Source organism: Ischnura elegans, chromosome X, assembly GCF_921293095.1.
Source record: "Ischnura elegans chromosome X, ioIscEleg1.1, whole genome shotgun sequence".
NCBI classification, from domain to species: Eukaryota; Metazoa; Arthropoda; class Insecta; order Odonata; family Coenagrionidae; genus Ischnura; species Ischnura elegans.
Window position 1 is genome coordinate 108,962,601 of NC_060259.1, and position 19,252 is coordinate 108,981,852.

The 19,252-nt window shown below is 39.0% G+C and overlaps 1 protein-coding gene across 1 annotated transcript in view; it reads right to left on the minus strand.

Annotated features, from left to right (window-relative positions):
• LOC124170489 (acetylcholinesterase-like) overlaps positions 1-19,252 on the minus strand; it is a 57,373-nt gene that overhangs the window by 444 nt on the left and 37,677 nt on the right. The window contains exons 5-10 of the mRNA XM_046549236.1: positions 8,852-9,036; positions 4,503-4,677; positions 3,581-3,673; positions 3,368-3,471; positions 547-691; positions 45-165 (exon numbers count right to left, since the gene is read on the minus strand). Of these exons, the coding sequence (XP_046405192.1) occupies positions 45-165; positions 547-691; positions 3,368-3,471; positions 3,581-3,673; positions 4,503-4,677; positions 8,852-9,036 (823 nt within the window). The remainder of the gene's footprint in view (positions 1-44; positions 166-546; positions 692-3,367; positions 3,472-3,580; positions 3,674-4,502; positions 4,678-8,851; positions 9,037-19,252) is intronic.

Genomic DNA, 19,252 nt, shown 5'->3' on the forward strand with positions numbered 1-19,252 from the left:
CTTTATATTTTTAACTTTTATTCTCATTATATTTTTTTACTTACCCGGAAATTATGAAATTTCCCCACAAGGATGCCATAATTTCGGATACTTTTTTCTGGTTTTCATCAAATTGAACATCTTGTTGAGGGAAAAGGTAGAGTAGTTCATCTCCATGGATAACACCTGTTCAATTTGAGTATTAATGACATTAATTGATCTTAAATGGTAGCTTAGATTATAGATATTTTGATAGTATCTATGGAAAAGTTTTTTAGTAAAATTACATTAAATATCTATGGATTTTATTTATCATCTAGTCATATTTCCTACCCCTTACATATTTATTCTAATGTGACTTTAAATAAAAGAGATGTTAAATTGGATAAGAGACTTTCAAGATGTACTTAATTCTTTGAATTACATGGAGGTGTTATGAAGTTTTCCAAATGTAAGTTGCCAAGAGTTTTGATTAATGATTCTTATCATTAGTCTCATACTGGTCATTTTGTAGATCATGATTTGTCCCATACAGCTATCCTCCTCTTTAATAGTAAGGAGTCTTACCGACTTTTGAAGGGCTTGTATTTGCATGATGAAGCAGATGATCCTTTCCAAAGAAATTGAAGGAATATAAATAGCTGCTGCTATTCACTGAATTAAACTGCACCACTCTGTACACATTGCCCTTTACGAAGGAAGACCCACAGAGCTGTGAGGATATAACAAGAATTAATTATTTTCAAGAGCATGTTTTGGGGTATGGAGCATTTTGATTCAATGTGTGTGGTAATGAGTGTGTATTAAGTTATTTGAGAAGTGATACTAAACAATCTCTATAGTAACAGGCTCCACCTTGTGGAAGTTCATTTCAATTGTACCTGAGGATGACGCCGCTGCGTCAAAACTAGTCGTACCGCATAAATAAATTGGTGGATTAATACATAGTTTGTTCGTTTTTATTTATTGAAGTGATACTAACTCCGCAACCGATTTTGCCATTTCCTGGTAATGAAATGAATGATGGAGGCCGATTCTTTTTTAAAATAAATAGTAGGATACTTTATTTAAAAAGGAGTCGACAGTCAATCAGTCTTGATGATGCTGCAGTGCAATGGAACATGTTGGCTTCATTCTAAATAAATATTTACATTGAAAAGTGCAAAGAATTTTTTCCTTCATATCCTATTTCCTGGTAAATTACTCTACCTTTTTGATATTTTTTTACTGTGATAAATTATCAATTTTGACCAGAATTTGGCATTAAGAGTACAAAATGATCAATTTTTGAGTACTATTTTGCGGTATGTCCTTTTATGCCTATGAATAGAAGCAATCAAAAAATTGGAATGGTTGGTTTGATGTGAATCGTTGCTATGTGTTTACATTGAAGATTATGTCAAGGTATTAAGATAATGAAAGAATTATCCCCGGTTTATGAACCTACTTCTTCTCAGTAACAGTGCATTCTGAGGCAATAGATTAAAAAGCGTCATCTTCCTTATTACATTGACTGAGAAGATCTGATCTGTAGTATGATTCTTTAGAGGAATCTACTGTGTGTGTCTACCAGGGGTGCAGCTAGGAATTAAGGCTGGGGGGGGGGGGGGGGGGGTTAGGTGCAACTAATATCGGGGTGTGTGGAGGAAAATTTCTCTGAGCTCTGGGGGGGGGGGGGTTATCCCCCAAAACCCCCCCTCGCTGTGCCACTGTGTGTATCGAGTGATATATTCCCAAAGAGACTGCTCTCATATGCTAAAAAAGTCATGATGGCATTATTTCCAAATACATAAGCAACTCCCATTGCAATACATACGTTAAGCATACTAGTGCTATAGTGGAGAATAGCTGTGGTTATTGTCTGGTCATTCTCAATTAAAATCACATTGTATCATTGAGTGATATTCACCAAATAAGTTATTGGTTTTATTTCAAAATCGAAGTTAATCACTCACTAAGAGTTAACTCACAACAGTCCCAGACAAACAATGAACCACTTTGCTCTCAACTGGGGGCACCACTCTTGAAAGCTCTGGAAGCAATTTTCCAACGCACCTCCAGCCCTTGTCATAGGAGGGCTCATTCGTAGTGGTCCCTCCCCAGGCAGGGCATGTTCACAAGGGAAGGAGTTGCTGGAGGGTCAGAAAACCAATTCTGAGGGTAAATATGTACTTGAAACTTTTCTTAATGAAAAGGACTGCAAAGAAGGCTTGAGAGAAATTTGGGAAACACAAGAGTGAAATTTGTTTTAATGCAGAAACCATCTCAAACATCTTACTACCATTTTTGCATTACAAAGGCTGGGAATTTTGAATTAACCTACCAAGGAAACCAGTTATTTTGGATTGTTGTTCAGGGTAAATTATGCATGAGAGCAGTACTTTGGTGGCATAATTGATTGAAGTGATGCTTGTACTATGATAACCTAAGAGTATTATGAAATCAAGATTTTGTTGCCTTTGTTGAGCAAAAAATTTCATCTGACTGAAAATTACCTGGTCACTGAATCACAAGATCGACTATTGGATGTTTCCAATTTATATATAGTGTTCCTGGAAATTTTTGTATGATTTCTGATAAGAATAATTTTCTGTCTTTAATTTCCTCCAATAAGTTTTTCTGGTTAGTGATGGCAGCGAGGCCTACCCCTGGTCAACCACCCCAGTGGGCCTTGAAATCCCTTTAAATGAGCCTTCCTGGAAATAGGCTGGAAAGATAAATCTGACTGCCTCCATTGTGTGTAATATGTATTTAGAACATGTAACCCAGCAGTTTATCATGGCTTTTGTCATTATTCTTGTCCAATGGCAATTTCTCTGGTTTTTTATCAATGTTCTATGATTAATGCTAAAGACTTGATGCATTTTTTAATCCATCAAAACCACAACAACTGAATCTGCAGCAGAAAAGGGAGACTGGTGGGCATATGCATTGGCCTTATGCATTGAGTCACTCCAAGCCAATTACTTAGCCACTCACTGTCCCGAGAAGGGTCGTTTATTGCCATATCAGAGTGTACCCAGTTGCTATTGGAGTGGGCAGGTATGTCACTTCCTGTGAGGCACACTTTTCCAGTTCAGCCTTTAGCTGCACGAAGGTGGTTCACTTTTTTTGTCTAGGACTGCAACAGCATAGATTATGATTTATTTGTACTATTTATATTTACCTCATGATTTATTAGTACCTGTTGTTTTGTACGTATATCACTTGATGTGTATGAAGTAAAATTAAAGTTTAATTGCTTCGCTCGCTTTTATTAGTCAAAGCTCTTGATTAATTAATCTTTGTGGATGAAATTGAATGCCAATATTTTATGTGTAGACATGTATTTGACAGAAGTAAGAACGAAGCATTCTCAAATTTGAAGAGACTACTTATTTTTACTTACATCAACTAGGCCATCAAACATTCCTGCAAAATTGCCGAGAGTGGCTTGGTCCAAATATCTCTTGGAAAGTGCCTCTGCAAGAACTCCAGAGCTGTCAGGCACCTCTGTTTTAACAATACCAGAATTTCTATGTTATAAAATCGTACAGAGCAGTATTACTTGAATGTGGTAAAAATGTATGGAATGTCAGGTGTATAATTTTGAAGCACTTACCGTATGAGTCTGCTATGTGGTTGACCAATCGGTACCTTAAGTACTCTTCATCATTTACATAATTGTTTGGTAAAAGCCAGCTGTTGTACAAATCTGAAAATTCAATGTTAAATATTTATTGCTACTTCCCTTAGCATATCCACAAATCAGAGCAATACATACCGTGTTTGCACAAGTGTAAGACAACCCCCCTTTTATAGGAGATCGATAGAGCAAAAAATTAGGTGTATCGCCGCCAAATATTGATAGTCCCCAATTTTTGCACAAAATCTCCAGATGACGGACAAAATGAGTGATAAGGTGTCATGACCACCTTCAGTTATTTAGTATGGAATGAGGCCATGTCAATATTGGAGTGTAAGTTCTTAAGTGACTTATTAAGCAACCTCAGCATCACTGTCAAGGCATAAATTACAACATGGTGGACGTAATTATTTGCTGCTCCGACATTTTCGAAGGTTAATTGAGAATCAGAGTCTCTTTCTGTTATGTTTGGTTGGAGCTAGACCTATTTTGAATAAGTGTTAGCTAGAATTTGCATTGTAATTACAGTTTTGACTATTCTTTTTTTGCAGAATTTCTGCTTGCAAAATACTTATGGTACCAATCCAACACACCTGAAATTTGGAAGTACCACCAATAAAATTATTGCTATATTACCTCTAACTACTACTTCTTGAAGAATTATGAGGAAATGAATTATGAGGAAATTTGAATTCTTCTTAAAGCATGGTAACTCTTTGTAACCAGTATTTAGGTAATCTTGATTGCTGCTCCTAATTATAAGTTTGTGTGAGCAATCAGTCATTTCCTAAATGGCATGAGATTGATATTCAAATGGAGAACTGAGTCAAATAGCAAAATTGGCTCAAATTCTTGATATTAGAGGCAGTTTATTGATGATGGTATGGCATATACTTGCATTCTAAGTAGAGTAGTCCTTCGTGTTTATTAGAGCCGGCCATAAGAGGTACTGAGTTGTATCTGTAGGAAGCAAGAACATCAAAAGTGTGCTCCCTGATGAAGACCTTGTTTTCTGGCAACAAGCTACTTGTGGAATTTTGCACTGATGGTGATAAGAGTAACCCATCTTCACCCTGTTGTGATTGAAAAATAAACTTCCATTAATGCATTTCTTTAAATCACCCTTATCAAAATTATCACCCAGGGTCTAATACTAATAAGTATTCGTCTCTAGCTGCCTGTACTAATTAATGTTACCCATGTATTGACCAAATAATATTAGTTATGAAAGCTACTGCACTCATTTGGGTCTCGGTCCCATAATACCCTTGGGATAGCTTTGTTGGGTTCCTCCTCCTAAAGTTCTAAGGGAAACATTTTTTAGTCTTCGTTGTTTGAGCATAGGTGAGGAAGGGTATGGGTACCTTTCGATGTGGGTTAAAAGCCTGATCTTTTTATCTAAGGGTGAGGAGATGTATACCACTTTACATATTGTGGACTATTCAGTGCAGCTCCACAAAAGCCTTCTCACAGATTTGCTTTTCCATGCCGATGACTGCCCCCTCAACCAATTTTTATGCCTGCAAATGCTACATCAGGAGTGAATTGCAATGAGGTACCTATGTTTTGGTGTCCTTGGGTGCCAGTCAGGAGGGAATCAGTTGGGAAAAGAAGTGTACTTCTACATGCAACCATGCTAGCACCTCAGAAGGTGTATGGGGGTTTATATGACACCAGCTATCAACAAAAAAAGTTAGGAAGTTGGATGTTTGAAGTGCGTATTTGACTTCTGGGTCTCACCCATCATTTATTTGAGTTCTTTATTGTGTGCAGGAGAAACAAATTCCTACATCTATTTGCAAAATATTTCATTGTTTCTGCCGGGCTTAGGATATAGTGAGATGCTAAGATGACATTCTCTGTATCACTCCGAGAGATCTCTCTTTGTAATAGCTCAAGCAATCTAAGCTTGGTACATAGCCTGCAAGTCTCTCCTGGCTTCCAGCCTAATTCATGTAACAGCTGAGTAATGCTCTCTGTTCGCTCAATGTAGCAGATTTTGAAGAATCATGTAGCTTTCCTTAGCATATTAGGTATTAAGTTCACTGATTTAATATTTCTGCCCCAGGTCCCCTTATGCTCGCCACTTATTCAAGGTGTGGCGTGACGGGTGCAAAGTAGCACCTCTGTTTCACTTTTTCACCCAAAAAATTTTACCAATTCACGCTTGACAAATCTTAGCTTCTTCAAGGCTCTGCCACTTGTATTTCTTTTGTGTGTTCCTCACAATAGGTTTGATGTTCCCTTGAGCTTGACCTTAAGATATTTGACTGCATCTGACACCTATATGTTAACACCATCCACAACATATTCATGGGGATGGTTGGATGTCCAACGCAAGAAGTTTAGTGCGTTGCATATGCTAAGATTTAATTCTTGTCCCCACCACTGGCTCCATACGTAAATGCTGTTTAGGTCGGATGAGCAGAGTTCAAAGTTAGAGAGTTCATAAGTTTTGCGATAGATGACGGGTTTGCCCGCAAATGCTATTTCAGGAAGTATTGTATTTGGCCTGAGGTACATACAGCAAAGCATATGTGAGACAATTAAGGCGTTTGGGCACACATATTTTCAGGCATCTCATTGATCATAACAATGGGCATTGGAAAGTGATGGCTTTGATGCTTGTTTAGCCAAGTAATGAGTCTTCATGTAGTAAGTTTAGTATTTGTATGACGTGTGTATTGAGATGCGTGATGTCCCAAATGTTATTAAAAAAAAATAAAATATATACACCCATGTCTCGTATAGCGCAAGGGATGCGTTCCTTGGGGTATTTGCGCTATACGAATTTGCGTTATACGAGAGCGTTTTAACATAGGGAAGATAGGGATGCGTTCCTGGTAGCATAGGTCTTGGGTATTGAATTTCCTCTAAAACATCTATATTCCCATAAAAAGCCTTAGAAAACATTATTTCTATAAGTATTTATAGTTTAAAACATCTTTAAAGATAGTATTCACGCATTCAAAGACTTTTATTCACGTTAAAAAAAATTCTTACGTGCTTTCGAAATTCCGTCCTGTCGTGCGGGTGGGCTATCATCTGCTATCTCAGGGGATCGTAATGCGTTGCCGGCAGTTGATGATTTTTCAAACTAGTCTAAAAACAACTATTGTGTCACCCAGGCCCTTTTGTCGCTCATCGAAATGACAGGAAAATGCTACTTTAAATGCCATTTCATAGCTAGCGGAGTTTATGAATGATAAATCATTTTAATTTGAAGTCCTCCGAGTCATTATAGCAGCTACGTGAAACAGTCTTTAAATGCCTTGAAACCTGACCAAGGTTTTCCTTCCCTGAAAATGAATGAACGAGAATGCATTCTTTTCCAAAAGAATATCGTCTCATCAACACTTAAAACTAGTTGAGGGGGAAAGGAGCCACTTTCAATAACAGCTTGGAGTTCATCAGAAAATGTTGTGGTGGCTGCGCTATCAACACTGGCAGATTCACCTGATATCGCCGCACTGAAAATACCTGCTTGCCGTTTAAATTCTGGAACCAACCGGAGCTTTCACTTAATATCTCGGAGCGATTACCACTCTCGTCTTTTTGTACTGATTCACCATGAACTTTCCGTATGTGTAGACCGCTTGGTTGAAGTTGGTGCGGCTGAGGTCACTGATATTTTAGCTTCGTCTTTATTCAGAATAAGGCATCGTGAGTTTAAACTTCCGCGCAATATCGCTTTGACGCTCTCCATTTTCAAAGCAATTGACCTCTCTCAAGTCCTCTTCTAGGTTAATGGTTTTTCTTGATAAATTCTTGAATTTTCTACACGCATTCCTATTTTTTGCCATATTCTCTTGGTTTTTACCCTGTATGGCTCTATCTAAATCACCTTCTTCTGCTGAACTGTATTCCTGAGACGCAGAAGGGCTATGACTGCGGGGAGGGAACGAAGCCATTGTGTTTGAGACACTATAGCGGACCCTTTTATGTGTTGATGCTATTCATGCGCAACTCGGTCACCGCTCCATTTCTCCCCCGTGAATACCGATGACCTTGAAGGCTTTGGCGTAGACTCTCTACCTGGAAGGCAATCGCCCGGTAACCTACGACGGCAAAAATACGTCTCAAACCGTATTGCTGAAAAAAAAACTCTTTTCCACTAGCCCCACGCTTAATTAACGATCTAAATTATTTATTATCATTCTGTTAAGGAGACGAGATAAATCTTCGGTAGGCCGGCTATCTAGACCCAATGACGAGTAATACTTTTGGCAATTGCGCAGCAATGAATTTCGATTAATATATAAACAAAAAACAAGATTTGAGGCAAGAAATAATATTAATATGCGTAAATTGATAGAAATTTCGTGTGTACTTAGCGCAAGTTCACGTTTTATCACGAGAGCGTTTAAGATTTTTGATTAGGCTACACTGCGTTGCAATGTTTCCCCGAGGAACGAATTTGCGCTATATCGAAATTGCGCTAATCGAAATTGCGCTATACGAGACATGGGTGTAGTGGGTGCTTGGAGAGGAGTTCGAGGCATCTCTGCTTTTTTGTGATGTCTCGGAATTAATTTTATTATATTTTTGCCCAAGTGAGGGAGTTTTATGATTTTGTCGTAGAATTTAGGGAATTTAAGTTTTGTGTGTGTACAGGGGAGTCTAATAGGCACACATCATTGTATATTTGGGTTTAAGAAGGGTTGTGGATACCTAAATTGAAGATTCACAGTATATGTATCTCATAATTCCTGGGTTTATAAGTATACCTATGACCACTGGGACAGTCCTGGCTGTCAGAGTTCTGAGTACAATATCACAGTTGACTCATCACCATAGTCAGTATCATTCTTCCTTTGAAAACTTTGCCTCCACCAAGATTTGAACATGATCCCTCAGCACATGGGTTCATTTTACCATATAAATTCATTCCCCTTGCTTTAACAGTTATATAGAATGCCGTTATTATATAAACAAGGGGTAAAAGATTGTTTGGCTGATACATTGCAAGTCATTTCTTGGTACTAGTCTTCTGCATGAACATGGCCAAAATGTAGTAAATTGCTCTTGACCAATGAATAAAGTTTTTGCACTTGTATCTTTTGGCATTGAATGGGGTAGCTCATAAGGATCCCTTCTGAGGAAGAAGTCTGCACCCCAGTATGCTGTGCCTCACCCAGCCGACTGGAATGAAATCTCTTGGCAGAATCCATTTTTGGGGATTCTCTCGCTCTAGTTTCAGGTGCACATGTACGCAATGTCTTAAGTGATGACAGGCAAAGGACTTACAGAATATGCACTCATCAATTCTTCTGAGCTTTTTCCCAGAATGCATGCAGTGATTTCTGCTGTTGATCCATTGGGGTCGCAGTTCACGGCTTTGGCAAAGCTTCTGGCAGATGACATAGGATCTGCCTCAACTCCCCAGTGTGAAGTTCCAGAGCCTCCATGGATTATTATTCTCTGAAAAAGACCTGAAAACATTCATGCTTAGAGAAGTTTCATTTATTTCCCTGTGATTCGTTTTAAAAATCATGACTTATTTAATATGTTATTTTAGGAAGTGCCGAGGTGTGAAGATAATGAGTTCATAAATGGACACAGTGACTGTATTCTTAATTGCACTATACTTACTAGAAGATGGCCAATGTTGGATATCAATTAGACCATTGTTCATGCTGGGGAAAAAGTAGGATCAGGCACTGAGGATGGGTGTTTTCCATGAGAAAAATTTCCTCATTTCTTTAATGACTCATGAGAGCGCAGTTACCCAAGATGCGTGTTACACAGTTTATTTTCCCCCCTGGAGCCAATCATCTAGTTTCTGAAAGTTTAAAAATGGAATTTTGCAGCTTGCCCACTCCCCTTTGTCCAATGTGTCACTCAATCCATTCTCATTATTACTTCATACAATATTAAGCTATGATCCAAAGTTGTTGATGTTCAAGTGTAAATTTGAAGGAAAGAATAATGTTTTACACTCAGAACGAAGGGTAAACTCTGCTATTTCTGTGTGGTATCTCACTAGCCTCTTTAAGAGAACATGATGGCGATGAAGTATTATTGCCTAAATTGCAATATGCTATGTGTTCCCTAGTTTCAGATGCTTTCTCTGTGGCCCATACAATTGGCAAGGGTTAGCCCTCACCTCATAGCATTATTGAGATCATTTTCTTGTTATGATTGAATAGGAGGTCAACCAAGCTGGTAGACGGCCTGGCAAGGGACCTTACATTAAGTCATGGGGAATTCTGTTATGGTCTTCTATTGTTCATTTGGAAAAATGAGTTGCGGATCAATCTATGTATTATCCTTTTTTGTGTGATCTTCATCTAGTCTATTGTAGTGAGGATGGTGTCTTACATTCCAGGATCATATCAAAAACTCTACCATTTCAAAGGATTCACCCTTGGAGATGGCAAGTAACTGAATAATCATTACTTGTAATTGTTATTCTGCAAAAATATAACTTTCACTTGCCATTCATGCATTGTTTTTTGAAGTACGCACTCCTTATGCTGCTGCAATAATGTGCTTAGTCTAAAAATATTATGAGACCGTGATTATTGACAATATCTTTGCAACATATTGTTTCACCAATAAAAATTGGTAATTGCATTCATTTTTTGTTAATACCAAATGCAGTGAGCCATAAATGCATCACATGAAGCACCATACCCATAATATTTAGTGCATTTACCAATGGTGTGTTTTCAAAATAATTTATGGAATGCTTTCTCTGGGTTCCGGGACATGTGGGGATAGCGGGGAACGAAAAAGCAGACGACTTGGCCAAGGAAGATCTAACCGGCGAAGTGCACACATCAATGCTAGTTCCATACGAAGACTTGAGAGCGTCCCTTAGAAAAGCTGTGCTTGAACAGTGGATGGAGTCGTGGAGGACTCTGAACAATAATAAATTGCAAAGCATCAAGGCGACAACGTCACCTTGGCCCTCCTCGGCCAGGAACAATCGAAGGGAGGAAGTGGTAATTACTTGGCTAAGGATTAGGCACTGTCGCTTTACTCATTCCTTTCTCTTTACGGAAGGGAAGGAAGCGCCTCAGTGTGATGAGTGCGGATGTGTTTTAAGTATCCGACATATCCTGACAGAGTGCGACAAATACCGTTATGCGCGGATTCGGCTCAATATAGGGGGGGACCTTGAATCCCCCCTCGGACACAACCCGACTAATCTCAATGGTATAATTTTGTTTCTCAGAGAAACGGGTATGATTACTCAAATTTAAATTTTTATAAATAATGTCTGATTGTTTCTAATCTATATGAATAAATAATGCAGTGACAATCCTTCTAATTTACGACTTGAATCTAATGACGGAGTAGTGGTGCAGAATGACCTAGACGTCGACGCACCCTAAAAACCAATACTACTACTACTAATTTATGGGAAGCGAATAAAAATATTTCTTGCCCATAATTTGTCCTTTCATTCAACTTCCACTCTACATGAACATGGAGCACACACTGATTCACATTAGGATCGTGCACCAGTGCTGTACGTGCTACCAAACCTTGAAGGCCAGGGGCGCTGACTTATAAAAAACATTGGGGGGGCCCATATCGGAGGTCTTGCCCCGGGAAGAGGTTAAATTCAAAGTGTGTCGCAGCACCGAAACACTACCATGATTCACACCACTTCATTCGACTAACTCTTTATAACCCAGAGCTGCTTAAGGTAGAAATCAAATTTCAAGATTTTTTATTCTGAATAGATGAAAATTTTGCACTCGATCATAATTGTCGAGGCAGATAAATATTTCGTCATCAAAATTTACACCCCAAAATAATACGTAGTTTAGCTATTTCCTAAATAGAGCTGATAATTTATATATTTTTGACGTTGCTTTGAAGCAACAATGGGCTATAATGGGTTAACCTGCTTAACCTTATAATTATTTCTTTCAACACACATTGTTGAATTTATTTAAAAAGGTAACCATTGTCAAACATGGGAAATAAAAATTACCAATGTATTTTTGCGATTTCACAAAGCATAATATAACTTAATTATTTTCTTGAATTATTGAGGGGCTCTGCCCCCCCAAACGAATCTTTGAGGGGGCTCGGGCCCCCTCAGGCCCCATGGAGTCGGCGCCACTGTTGAAGGCACTGGTGTTCTTACCAAATTTCCACACCAAAGTCACACTCCACATTTGCACCCACATTTTTTTAAGCGATTGCCAGAACGGCCTTGGTTTCTCTGGAAGTTGAGTATCCTACATCTATTAACACTTAATACATTTATTTCAAATGTTTTATCAAATTCATTAGCATCAGCTTGAATCTCATTTAGTAGAGTGCCAAATGCAATTGCTTGATGTTAGGGTCTCTTTTATCTTATCTGCACAGAGGTGTGACAGAGCACATTCACCAGTTGTGTGAAGCTAAGATGAAAATATTTGCTAGTATTGAAAATTCAGATATTGAGGCTAAATGCTGATTGGAAACGTAATTTTAAGTATAATATTATTATTTTCCTCTGGCTGATGTCGTGTCTATGATCTGATGAGAGAAGCTAGAGGATGCCCTCTTGGGGGTGGAGGATAAATCTGTCTGAGGGGAGAGGAACAGTATGTAGGTATGTAAGTGCTAATATCCCAATGTACCGGGTGTTGGATATTGAATTTTGCACTCAGTATTGTTGTATTATTATACTTTTTCATCTCGAAGGGAGCAGTGGAGAGGGTCAGGTGTGGTAATGGCTTCCACACGCTCTGGATCCGCCACTGCCCTTCGCCCATTACATTTGGAGAGGGAGAGCATGCTGTTCTTTTGCAATGTGGTTGTAGGCCTGGTACACATATCTTATGCCCTCATCACTGAGATGTATTCACCCCTGTTTTCCCTATCCTTATTGGCAGAAATATGGAGCTGATATGTCTCCCAGGATTGAATCCATCCTCCATTGAAAGGAAACAATCCAAAAAAGTGTGAGTCTCTCCCCGAGTACCATGTTTAACACTTTCATTGCAGGTGTAAATTTTGAGTTCATATTCAATGGTGATAATCTATTTTTTTTGCTAATTTCATGTTCAAAAGACTGATTACTGTAAAATTATAGCATATAATCATATTTCTGCAAAAAATACATTTTTCTAAAAAATATTTCTCGACTTCTTAAAGCCCGTATGACACTTGCCAATTTATTGGCCAATATATCGGCGCGCAATATTGGTTAAAATATTGGGCTTTAGGCATCGTATGACACGTACCAATATTTACACCAATATTGGCCGTTATAGTGTTCTAATACCCCACTAGAGAACGCCACATAACACAAAATGACAAAAGAGCATCTCAAGACGCAGATTGATTGCCAATGAGCTACAGAATGGGAGGTGGCATAATAATTGTAAATTTAATAACTATTTCGAGGGGCTGCAAAGATATTCTCGAATTGCTCGAAATTTCATTCGGGTGAGTTCCTTGAATGATGAGAGATTGGAAATATTGTGATCTCATAGGTGAGCCAAGATAACGTAGCGGCTCGTTTTGGCTGGAATATGTTCATCGAATAAACAGAGATTGTGTCATCAATTGGGACTTTCACCCGAAACCTTAGCGCTCAAATCATGAAAAATAGTTTAATAATTGTAATTTAAACAAAATATAGACGCAATCGAGGAGAATCACGACGTTTTTATTCATTAAATATCCGAAATGTTATTTCCGAATCACCCACTTTAGACAGTTGATGTTTGTGAATTTATGTTCTCTCAAAGTACATATTAATTATTTGAGCTATTCCATGGATTGCTATGCTTCTAAAGTTTTTATATATGATATTAAAATTCCGAGGTGAAATGTTTTGCAACGAGCTTCTAGATTTGGCCACTAGGAGTCGACAAGACTGAGTTCTGATTGGAGATTGGCCTCGAGAAAATAGAACCCGTTCTAAAATCTAGATTGGCCAAGAAATAGAGTGTTTGCATGGGTGAGGAATAAGCATGAAACCCTTTCCATTTAGTGCATACATGTTTGAAGTTCTCATATGTTTAATGAAAATTCCATGTGTTTTGTTATTAATTTATTATTTAAGTTTTAATAACCTTTGTTTTAGCATCGAAATTCTGGAGGGTAAAACGACCTGTAATTGGCTATTCGTTACGTGACGTCATCTCCCATATTATAGTTGCAAGCAGACGGGAGCATTGACGAATAACTTATATTTCACGTATTTCACGCGATATTTCTTCATTTTTCTGCAAGTAAATTTGCAAAATGGAACCTGGTTTCGTTAAAGCTTCTTCAAATAACCTCACAGACGTTGACTCCTTCGTGATCGGTGTATACCTAGGCAGTGGCGGATACAGAAAAAACTCAAGGGGGGGGCGCAACATATTTTGAGTTGTCTTTACTTTTATCGTAATAAAATATGACCAAGTCATAGGCAAAGTATATGAAAATTTTATTTAAAGTGATTGTAAACATGTAAATGACAATGCCATCTTATGATATAAAACAGCTACAATTGTGGTTTTGCAATGTTCGGCAATACAGGCGGACCCGCAAGGGGGGGGGCGCGCGCCCCCTGCGCCCCCCATCTGTATCCGCCACTGTACCTAGGGCCTATCTTCGTTTTTGTAAGGTCTGTAACTTCATTTTCTCCCGAGTTGGGAGAAAATAGACTCATGAAGCGTTTCATCCAACAATTAAGTCTCTAACTCGATTGCATATAGACGATGAAGTAAAGAGTGAAGTGAGTTGTGAATGTAACATCTTCGAGGAATTTATTTCTTCCATGCTGGTTCAACCAACCGTATGCATTGCGATCAAAGGTATCTGACTATTGCGAAGGGGATGTTTCATATTTGGACTAGTTGTGCTTTAGGGATACATCGAACGCGTATTAATTTGCATTCGTTTGTTCGCTTCTAAGTTCTGTTTGATTTTATTACGTATTAAACCTATTGCCAATTCATTTTGAGATTTAGTCAGTGTTTACATTTCACGCATATTCGTTGCGCTTTTGTTCGTTATTGTTTTGGTCATATTTTGGTTACGGTAGGAGTGATAGTGAAATTCTAAGTTTTTTGATGTTACAATAACTGGTTTAGTAGGTAATTTGTTTCAGACTATTCATTTAATTGTCTTCGCAATGTTAACGTGAAATAACGTAAACTGATTCTAAGTTGTTAGTGATGTGTGGGAAGTGAGATGTGAAGAATCCTTACGAATTTCAAGGAGTGCAAATTCTTTTAGTGTGGTGTGCAGAGTGATTGGAAAACCGATAATTATGCTTTATTAGTGTTACATAATAGCGTTTTATATTTATTGTGAGCCAAGTTCTTCATTGAAACAGTTGATTCGGCATATACTGATTATAAGTATTAAAAAGACAGCTCGTGAAATGTGTGCGTGGTAGTGCTATTTGTGATATGATGAGCAATAAATAAGTACAAGTAAGGGTAATTTTGCATAGTTTTTTATTCATTAACACCTCTAGTAAACTATTTTTCCCTATGTTTCCGCACTTTTATGCTGTCAATATTTGAAAATTTAAATGTAGGGAGGCAGGTTGTTGTGTTTCCTCAACTATAACATTTTAGGAGTAAACATATGTTACTAATTGCTCGCATGTAGGTATTTGCAATGCATCAAATTTGTACCATTTATACATTTACCGTAACGTTATTTTCTTTACGATTCTTTACTGCATTGTAAATTCTTTAAATTTTCCTTTTCCACTCCAGCATTGTTTATATCTGCTTTTCGAGTATAAATGCTTAAAATACTGACGTTACCAATTATGTTTTTCCATAGTCATCAAGCATACATAATGAAAGTAAGCATCCGAAGTGAAAAAATATGCAATGTATATCATCAATGAATACACGGCCGTTTGTATACAAGAATAACTGCATCTCAAACATACATATGCTTCAGTATTACGCATTAGTCTCTCCTTTCTGAATGGAATAATAAACTCTTTTGTGTGTAATAATGGCATCGACTTAAGATCCCTCCGGGCTGCCAATAACCATTTCCGTCGTAGTTCAGGCTTATCGGGAACATCCACAAAAATCTTGTTCGGTGTAGAAACACGGGTGCTCCCACGTATCGGAACAAAACAATATTCATTCCGGAATTTTGTCCCACAAGCCATTAATCTATCTCCGCTCATGGCTACGAACTTAAAGAATTGTTGTACGAAATATACCACTAATTTATAGTAGGACAGATGGTTTATTCCGTCAGATTCACCTCAGTGTTCGTAAACAACAATAAACAAGGTTTCCATCAATCGCAGATGATCGGAGGAACTGCAGTCAGTTGAGTATGGGGATTGACGTCACAAGCCGTCTGGCATGGCGGCGTAGTGTTTTAAGCGCAACATTGATTTTGGAATGTTTATTTGTTAATAACAAATTCGCCCATGGTCGAACGACTGTAGGAGTTGGAATTTTGCTTAATTAAACCAAACTGATATTTTTAACAGGCCTCACCAAAAACGTGCAAATACTCTATTGTGCCCAATATTGTGAAACGGAGATTGGGCTAGAAATTGGTGTGTGTCAGTGGGTCCACAATCCAATATCCAATGGATTGGCCAATAAATTGGGAAGTGTCATACGGGCTTAAGCAGTTATTTGCCATAGCTTATATTCTATTATGTACCGCATAAGCGTGTGTAAGAGGCGCACCCCTATTTTGAGGAAGGAAGCTATAAAGAAAAAAATTTTGCGGCATTTTTTTAATCCTATCGTGCAGTGTTGTAGACGTATGCCTGGAATTTCGACAGTTATCGAAATTTCCTCTTTCAGTACTATTTGAAAGAGGAAATTTTGATAACTGCGGCGGTAATAGAGGCATAAGAGGGAGTAGAAAGAGTTCCGATCCTCTCTTAGCATACGCCATCGCTCTACGTTACTTGTCATACTCACGAACAATTTTGTTTAAAAGCTTTCGCAGGAGTATTGCAATACAATTGCAGCCGTGGAAATTTTTAAGGCAAAACACGACAGGCACATAGCATGAACTTTCCCAAGAGATTGGACAACAATCGGGGCAATCTCAGCGCCGTAGGATAATAACCACGTCGTAGATTTAAGTCCCCTTGCACACACACCGATTTTGGACGGCCGGTAAAATATCGGCCGTCCACATTCCAATAGTGAACAATGGGAGAGCATTGGAGCTTGCACACGTACCGAACACGCGCCGGCACCGGCTAAATGCCGGTTAGCTGCCGGCCATTGTCACTGTGGATCGCCGGCTCAAAAAACATAGCAACTTATCGTTTGACCAGTAAAAATCCGTCGTGTGTGCAAGCATCGCTTCGCCGGTAAAATATCGGCCGATATTTTACCGGCCGTCCAAAATCGGTGTGTGTGCAAGGGGCCTAACGGAACTACACTCGGCTCTCCATCAACCAATACCTCGGCCGTTTTTTTCCTTTCCGAGACTCCACAGGAAAATAGGAAATTATCAGGTTACAGGGGACCAAAGGAAACGTGTTTCATCCCTACCCCATCTCACCAACTGACCTTTTTCGGTCTACCAGGTTCAATGAGGAACTTGCATGGGTCGTAGATTGCTCTAAAAACTATTTTGAATAAGTCAAATGGATACATTAGCTCGCAAAAATACCTTCAGTTTCTCCATTCAACATCAAAATAAATAAAAAAATTGCATTTAAAATCGAGAAAAATTTCTCTGAGCCGACCACTGCGCGAAGACACCCGAGCGTTGCCGAGGCCAGGCGTGACGTCATAAGTGCCTAAACAACCGTTGGGAGTAGGGAAATACGCTGAACGCATGGTGTAAAATTTGTTTTGAGGGAGTATTTAGCCGCTCATCGTCACTTTATTTTGTTCTGTTATTCTTGGGCAAGTATACCTATTGCTATTGTGCCTAGATTATTACTTGGGATATTAATAATGCGGCATCGGGATGATGAAGTACAAGCGTTTCACTTCGTATGTTTTAGTGATCGGAAAAATGGATGATAACGTTGCCACTCGTTCGAATAGTACACCTGAAATTCATCTACATCTACGTAATACCCTGCAAGCCGCCTAAAAGGCGTGTGGCATGGGGTGTTAGGACACCAGCCTTTTTTTAGGACACCAAAAATTAATTCCACGACCCTCATGGAATTTGTTAAGACAAATTATTGCTATACGTCGGCGGCAAATCGAGTTATAAAAGAAACTTTTAATACTGGAGGATAACGATCGTAAGCTGTGCTGTTGACATTAGAGTAAGCTCTGCTGTTGAATTTCGCAACACCGAATTATCGGAGAAGGTAGTCCTATCCGTCCTTCGGTACGAATTCACAGCAAAACAGTCTGCACACAATCCACATGTGAGATCGCGAATCGGTTCCGCTGCCAACACACACACAAGCTATAACCTATTTCAATAATATAGGTAAATCCATAAACAATATACTAGCATATACCATAAAAATATAGTGGGAAATAGGCAAATACTCTTATCAAAAACTGGATGTCACTGTCACATTATTATATTCATCACGTACAACTGACAATAACAGAACTCGTTATGATGAAAACAACTATTTATTCACTGATTTAAACCCTTAAATTAGCCCACACAGGTGACTTTTCTCACTACTATTCGTTGAAATAATGGAATAAAAAACTTCACTCACAGTTTTTATTTCAATAGCGTTATCGTGAAATGTCATCTACGGTGAACAACGGAGATTAGCACGCCACTGACAATTTTATCGAGGGGTCGTCTCACTACGCATCGCTTTTTACCTTCTACCATCTTCTGATTTATATTATCAAAGATAAACGACCTCCTAGCAGCATGCGCGGAATGAATTTTGCTGTATTAGAGGCGTGGGAGGGGGAGAAGCGAGCGTGGAGGGGAAGGGATCGGCCTTCGGCTCTGGTATCCGCGACGCTGCGTGGGCGTTGGAATATTTTCTTCGCGGACGCGGACTCAAATTAGGCATTTTGTGGCTAAATGGTGGCAGATACGTCAAAATGCACGAAAGTTTCGCCCTAAAAGGGCAGTAACTCGGCAAAATCTATAGGGAATGACCATAAAATATTATATTTTTCGAATTTTGACCTTCCCCCCCTAAATTGCATTTGAGCAAGGGTCAGGGGTTCACGTACAGGTCTGAAAATTTTCAGGCCTTATTTTTGATCGGTCCCACAACTTTTTTTCATTGGGCCAGATGGATTTGAAAAAAATCGATTTTTGCGATCCGCCCTAATGCCCACTCGTGGCATTAAATTTAGCGCGCTCCGGAGCGAATCACCCCGCACGATCTTTTCCATGTTAACCTCTGGGGTACCGACGTGACGGCGCGATGCTTACGAGTAAGAAAAGCAAACACGAGCATTTTAAAAATGCGTCACTAAGGGAGAAACTCCCCTGCCTGCCGCTTGATTTTGACCCAGGGTTTCAGATGACTGACTCACGCTGAAAACCTAGGTCACTCAGTTCCACTTGGCCTTGCGACCGGTGAAGGGGAGGGGGGAAGATAAGAAGTTTATGTAAGAGGCGCACCCCCATTTTCGGCTGCAATGACTGGGAAAAAAGGTGCGCCTCTTACACGCACTTATACGGTATTTATATTCACCAAGAACAACTGTTTCCTTAGCGATGCAAGGGATTCAATTGATGACGACAGACCAAAAAGAGACCCTACCCAGTGGTGACAGAGTGGGGGAATCGAAAGAA